This window comes from Prionailurus bengalensis, chromosome F2 (assembly GCF_016509475.1).
Source record: "Prionailurus bengalensis isolate Pbe53 chromosome F2, Fcat_Pben_1.1_paternal_pri, whole genome shotgun sequence".
Lineage (NCBI taxonomy): Eukaryota > Metazoa > Chordata > Mammalia > Carnivora > Felidae > Prionailurus > Prionailurus bengalensis.
The window spans coordinates 41,734,841-41,742,146 of NC_057353.1; the positions used below are offsets into that span (position 1 = coordinate 41,734,841).

The 7,306-nt window shown below is 41.7% G+C and overlaps 1 protein-coding gene across 4 annotated transcripts in view; it reads left to right on the plus strand.

Annotated features, from left to right (window-relative positions):
* The window catches only part of NDUFAF6 (NADH:ubiquinone oxidoreductase complex assembly factor 6), a 33,377-nt gene extending 26,569 nt beyond the window's left edge, over positions 1-6,808 (plus strand). For all 4 annotated transcript variants that reach the window (XM_043601411.1, XM_043601412.1, XM_043601413.1 and 1 more), the window contains 2 exons: positions 3,893-3,949; positions 6,665-6,808. In XM_043601411.1, coding sequence (XP_043457346.1) covers positions 3,893-3,949; positions 6,665-6,793 — 186 coding nt within the window. In that variant the 3' untranslated portion in view covers positions 6,794-6,808. The remainder of the gene's footprint in view (positions 1-3,892; positions 3,950-6,664) is intronic.
* The last annotated feature ends 498 nt before the right edge of the window (positions 6,809-7,306 follow it).

The following is a 7,306-nucleotide window of genomic DNA, read 5'->3' on the forward strand; positions in this document are numbered from 1 at the left end:
CATGTCCTCAGTGTCCGCAGCTGGCCTGATAACTCACCCCTTTTCTAGGCAGCCTTCGGATATTCTGTGGCACATTTCCCCCCTCCCGGTTAAACTTTAGTGAGTAAGTGACTACATTCATTGTTACCTCAAGGCCAGCAGGACCATGGCACCGTTCGTTGTGCTATCATTTCACTTCCATCCTGCCTATTCTAATAATAGGCATCACTAAATAATCTCCTTATTGCCACATTAGGGGGCACTTAAAACTCTCATTCATGCTAACTCTTTCTGCTATTGACATCATAGACGTTTTTGCTCCTTGCAACTTTCTTTTCTTTTTTTTTAATTTACATCCAAGTTAGTTTTTTTTGAATTTTTTTTTTAATGTTTATTTATTTTTGAGACAGAGAGAGACAGAGCATGAACGGGGGAGGGTCAGAGAGAGAGGGAGACACAGAATCCGAAACAGGCTCCGGGCTCTGAGCTGTCAGCACAGAGCCCGACGCGGGGCTCGAACTCACGGACCGTGAGATCATGACCTGAGCTGAGGTCGGATGCTCAACCGACTGAGCCACCCAGGCGCCACTACATCCAAGTTAGTTAGCATATAGTGCAAAAATGATTTCAGGAGGAGAATCAGGTGATTCATCCCCTCGTGTTATATAACACCACCTTGAAACCTTCTACTATCTTCTTCCCTTGGTTCTCTGACTTAGCCTCTAAACTGGTTCCTGATTTCTCCTGCATATCACTTTAGGTGTTTTCCTAACAGTTAGTTCTTCATCTTTTCTCAATCTGTACCTTGTCTTCTGTTGACTCCCCCACACTTCTTTTTTTTAAAGATTTTATTTATTTATTTTTAATTTATTTTTAAGTTTATTTATTTTGAGAGAGGGGAGGGGCAGAGAGAGAGGGAGAGAGAAAATCCCAAACAGGCTCTGCATTCTCAGCACAGAGCCCAGTGCGGGGCTTGAACTCATGAACTGTGAGATCAGACCTGAGTCAAAATCAAGAGTCAGCCACTTAACTGACTGAGCCACCCAGTCAACCCTTTAAGATTTTATTTTTAAGTAACCTCTACACCTGATGTGGGACTTGAACTCACAACCCTGACATCAAGTCTCAGGCTCCAATAACTGAGACAGCCAGGTGCCCCCTTCTCCCCTTTCTTGAAACTATGTCCTTCATCTGAATCGTGCTATTCCTTCCTGATTCTCCTAGAACCATTACTTCATTTTAGTGTCTCCTGAAAACTTGGTGGAAACTTTTTATCTCCCTGATTCTCATGATGCTCTTTCTCCCTGGTTCTTCTTGTGAACCTTTTTCTTTTCCATTTGTTTGTTTGTTTTCTGAGCCTCAGTGGATCCTAAAGACCTTGTCATTTACCTGCAAACCTCAGGTCCCTTGTACTTGCTGTTTTTCTGCTTGGAAGATGTTCTTCACCCCCAACTCCTCCACTCCCAACCTCATAGGCAGCATCAAATATCACCTTATCAGAAAGATTCTTCCTGGCTACCTTATCTAAAATAACAGCCTCCTTTTCCGTCCCCTCAGTCCCTTTACCTGGCCTCGCACTTCTCACTGCCTGACACAGAATGTAAGTGACTTTGGTTCTATGCTGCATTCTTCAACATCTAAAGTGCGTGGTACATTACAGGCACTCAGTAAATTTCTGTGAAATATTAAGTAGGTAATCAGATTGTAAGCTTTTTGAGGGCCAAGATTCTATATTAATCTTTTTCTGAATTTTCTGAAGCATAGTTCTCTACCACAATGGAGGTATAGGTAAAATACATGGAACTTTAGATGAGAAATCACTTAAAACTAGCAGAGTTTTAGATAAGGTCTGAGAATACAACGGAATCATAAATGCAGGAATGCCCTGAGTTGGAACCTGACTAGTCCCAGTTGATGGACACTTAAGGCATCTGAAAAATACAGATTCCCAGGCCTTACCCCCTGGTGATACAGTAAACCTGGGATGGGGCCAGGAATTAAAATTTCCAAATGATTTTAAACACCAGGCTTGAAAACTACTGGTTTGTAGGTTATGTGAAATAGGATCCTGGAACACAGGCTTGGAAGGGTGGACCGAAGGAAGATAATAGAGTTCGGGAAGATTTGAGAGGCACTGGAGCACAGTGGATGACAGTGCAGACTCTGGAACCAGAATCTGACTTTCAGTCCTAGCTCTGCCATTTCCTAATCTCATGATCTTCACCTCTGCGCCTCACTTTCCTCCTCTGGGAAAGAGGGTCATATTAGGGTTGAACTCAAAGAGCTGTGATTTGGATAAATGAGTTAATGTGTATAAGACTTTATAACCATGCCTGGCATATCATAAGTGACATGTGAGTGGGCTCCCTTCATCATCGCCACCATGAAGTAGAGCAGTGACAGTAGTGTTGCACATTAGAGAACCTGGCCAGCAGTGTTTGAGACGAATTTGGGGGGTGGGAGATCAGTTAGGAGGCTTATTTAGGAGAGAGAGAAAGAAGGTCTGACTTAGGGTAAATGTTTAGATATGTTTATATAGATTTATACACACACACAACAGAGGAGGAATCAACTAGACTTGACGGATTGGGTGGTAGCAGGATCGGGAAGAGGGAAGGCTGCACAGAGTTCAGGTTTAGGTGATGATGGTGCCGTTCAGAGACTACTGTGAAAAGCAGCGGTGTGCTGGTGCTAACCAGGAGCCTCTGGGGCAGCTGTTGGACATCTCTGAATTTAAGGGGATTTGAGGCCACTTAGGGAGATGGGCTATTGAAGACTGCAGGATTGGGACTTTGAAGGGAGGTCAGAACTGGAGATAAAGATTGGGGAGTCATCCACATAGAAAGCCTCTGGTTAAAGTTCTAAGTGTGGGTGGTGTTGCCCGAGGAGAAAGTACATCTAGACATGAGGACCAAGGGCAGGACCCAAGGCCCACCTCCACTTCTCAGGTAGAAGGGAAAAAAGGGCCAGTTACTAAGAAGAAGGAAAAGGAACTAATGGCCAAAGAAGTACGTGCACTGAGAGTCAGTGTCTTGGAAACCAAAGGAGGAGAAAATTCTAAGAAAGGGGAATATTAAAGTTTTGCATGCTACAGAGAGGTTGAAAAGATGGGTATGGCGGTTAGTAAATTTTGGGTGATCTTGAAAAGAGCAATTTTAGTAGATGGTTGAGGGTAAGACCAGAGTGCAGGGGGTTAAGATGTCAGGAGGTAGAGGCAGTATCTGACCATGTAAATGAAGACCTGCAGTGAGCTTGGTGAGCGCAGGATGATGGGCATCAGCGTGAGTGGATCAGGGCTTCGTGGTCCAGGGTAGTAGGGAGTCAGGTGGGATAGAAGAGGTTGGAGCCAAGATGTAGAAGCCCTGGGATTCCAAAATGAAGAGATAAGACTTGGTGTATCAAGGGGTTAAGTTAAAGAGAGTAAAAATTAAAATAAATTTAAAAAAATGTTAAACAGAAAGTAAAATAATTCATTTGGCAGCCTGTGTAAACTGAATTAAAGGTCGAGAACCAGGCAGGAAGATCAGTTAGGAGGCTCTTACATTCGTGTAACCAGGAGATACTGACGATTGAAGCTAGGGAGGTGCAGGGACTTCTTAATGCAAGTATTTCCTCACTCACCCCTCACCACAGAGTTGGAGGGCCAAAGTTGTGGGTGTTATTAGGCAGCTGGAAAAGGCCAAAGCCAATCCGTAAGAAAGAATGAGATTCTTATTAAAGTACCTTTTCCGGAGTCTTTTAGGCTTAGGAGATTAATTTTAATTGGCAGGAGAGCTATTTTCTGACCTTTCAGAGAAGCCCTAACTGTGTTGTTAAACTTCTGGTATTGCTTTGTGTTCACTTTCAGAGGGAGAGTGTTTATCTCCAGAAATATTTATGTTTGAAACCGGTTTCCTTTTGTCTTCCTTTGTAGGCTAGGTCCTTCCACAAAAGTGTTCCTGTGAAAGCATTTCCTGCTTTTCTTCAGACGGTAAGTGGATTAACAGAGAAGGCTGGTTAATTACTGAAGCAGATGTGTACGATCTCTTTTTCTGTTTTATAAAGTTCCCAATGAAGTTCTTTAGTTTGGAGTCTTTGTGTTTGCTTCCCTCCCTTAATGGTGGGTTTTGTGAGTTACATTCAGCTTTTGATTACGGTCATGCCTATAGTTCGCAGAGGCGGGTGAGTGGAGTCGCCAGACTCCATAGGTCTATACAGGTGTGTGTGTGCGCGCGCGCGCGCGCGCGCGCACACACACACACACACACACACACACACACACACACCACTAGCCAGACTTTCCCTTTGAACCAAATCCTAATTTGTGAATGTCCAGTTGAGCTCTAATTATGAGGTCACGTTTCACCTGTATTTAATGGAATCTTCTCCTAGTTGTAAAAACTAAATTCTCAGAATGGAGACTTAGACAATATAAAAATAATAAAAGAAAATAACAATCACCTATCATTCTGGGACCCAGACATAACCACTATTTATTCTGTTCTTTTTTTTTTTTTAAATGAATTTCTGTATATAGTTGAAATCACACTTTACATGTCATTGTCTTACTTATCAAGCGTCTAGCCACATCATTAAATATATTTGTAACTACAATATTTAATGGCTATATAATATTCTATCATATGTTTGTACCTTGACTTCATTAACTATTCCTTAAATTGGATATTATAAACTATTAAAAATGAACATAGAATTCTTAGAGATGGACTTAATGTTACAGAACATTATGAATAATGTGAGCTCTTTTTTCTAAAAAAAAAAGACAGCATGTGAAAGTACATCAAAATATCTTCAAAGTTTTTTTCTTTCCTTCTCTTTAAAATTTTTTTCTTTTTTTTTTTTTTTTGAGAGAGAGAGAGAGAGAGTGCATGAGCAGGAAGGGGCACAAAGAGGGGGAGACAGAGTAGCTGATAGCAGTGAGCCTGATGTGGGGCTTGAACTCATGAACCGTGAGATCATGACCTGAGCCGGTCAGATGCTCAACTGACTGAACCACCCAGGCATCCCTCTTTTAAAAATTTTAATGCTACAAATGAATCTGATATATCTATATATGTATGCATGTGTTATAAAGCCTAACATCACAAATACCCATGAACTCACCACTCAATCCAGGAGCTAGAATGTCACCATTAAATCCCACTCATGTGTTTTCCCCCATCTCATCCCCCTGCCTCTGCCTGCCTCCTCCAAGTAGCTATCCTGAATTTTGAATTTATTAACCTCTTTCTTCTATTCCACAAAGGCTTTTCCCCATTTTATATATTCCTAAACAATACATTGTTTAGTTTTATTTTTGAGCTTTATAAAAATGGATCATACCTGTTTATGTCTTCTAGGTCACACACGCACACACACACACACACACACACACACACACACACTCATCCATATTCATCTAGCTATAGTACACTCATTTCACTGCAGTATATTTCATTTTGTGAATAGTATACCTTTTTTTTTTTTTTTTTTGGTCAGAGACCTTCTAGATTGTTTCCAGGTTTTTTGCTAATATAACACAAAGCAGCTGTGCACATTCATGCACATATCTCCTGTTATATACAAGTTTAGGGTTTAAAAAGTAGATGCTGAGTTTGTACGTATCCTCATCTGTCTTTAAGTGTATAGAAAAAAAGTCTGGGAGAAAATACAATCCTTCTTGTTGTCTTTTGGCTCATAGTCCAGAGAATCCACAGCAGGATCTCTGTTGGATCACACAGGTTGTACTGCAGACATTAGGGGGAGCTGTGCATGTGGACCTAGAGGGCAAGAGGTGCCTCTTAGGAGTTTGTGCAAAACCAAGTGGATTCTCTGTTAAATAAATAAATATTTAATAAAATAAATTTTATTGAAATAAGATTAAAAGGTACAGATTAATAAAAATAACTGAAAACCATAAAATAAAGAGCACTGTGTTCCATCCTGTTCCTCAATCCTCATGAAAGCTGTATCGAGTTTTATGTGACGGGGGAGGCATGGGGTGATATTTATAGGGACCTGTGATGGTTCTCCCAGGTTGCAAATTGTTTTCTAGCAACATGGAGACCCATTAAATTTTTCCACAAAATAAGTTTATAAATGAACAACTTGAGCTCCTCATTTCTGTGGGAGTGGGGTGGAGTGATGGCATTCACTGTCCTTGACTGAAACACCCCTTTTGTTTTCTACAGAATCTAGTAATAAGACCTGACAAACAGTAATTTCTCTAATCTTTTACACATTTCTCCCATAACCGTATAAATTATGATCAGAATTGGCTTGGTGTTTCTAGTACTAGCTCTTTGATCCTGTTTTACTGGCCTAATAGAAACTTCTTAGAAAATGCCTTTGGGGCATCTGGGTGGCTCACTTGGTTAAGCATCTGACTCTTGGGTTTCAGCTCAGGTCATGATCTTTTTTTTTTTCTTTTAATTTTTTTTAATCTTTATTTACTTTTGAGAGCGAGAGACAGAGTGTGAGCCAGGGAGGAACAGAGGGAGAGGGAGACACAGAACCCGAAGCAGGCTTCAGACTCCGAGCTGTCAGCACAGAACCTGACACGGGGCTTCAACTCACAGAGCATGAGGTCATGACTGAGCTGGAGTCTGATGCTTAACCAATGAGCATCAGAGCCACCCAGGCGCCCCATTTTCTTTTAAAAACTTAATTATTCTATGATCTAATGACCATTATTCTCCTTTTCCAGGTTGCCCTGGAGGACTATTTAAAGAAAATTCAACAGGTGGATTTTGACATATTCCACCCATCTTTACAGCAGAAGAATACACTACTACCATTATCTTTGTATGTTCAGTCATGGAGAAAAAGATATTAAAATAATTTTATGGCATTGATCTTTACTTTTATTCGTTTTACAGAAGTATACTAGTTACGGTTCTTATTTACAAATAACAGGAGGTGTTTACTTAAGAATTTTTAGGATGGGTGTGTGCAGCTCACAGGCTTGATGAGATGTTGCTGGGGGACCAGAGTGCCACAACACTGCCCAGGCTCTGCCACAGGCATCAGGGCTGTCACCAGCAGCCCAGACAGTGTCGGTGTCTGCTGTGCTCTGTCAGGTTGGATCCCCCAGGAGGGAGTGTGGTTTGAGCTATACTGATGCTGCAGGCCGTGTTCAGCCACCAGGGGGCAGGAGAGTTAACGTCTCCTCCCTGCCTCACCGCTGGAGAAGAGCACAGGGGCTCAAGGTGCACCCAGCTTGCGTGTGGAGCAGCCACAACTCGAGGGGCCAGTACAGCTGGGGGTCATGAAGAGCGAAGTTAATATTCGAGGAGTGTCAATCACTATCGTGAGGGCTTTATCTCCCTAACATTTCGTCTTTACGACT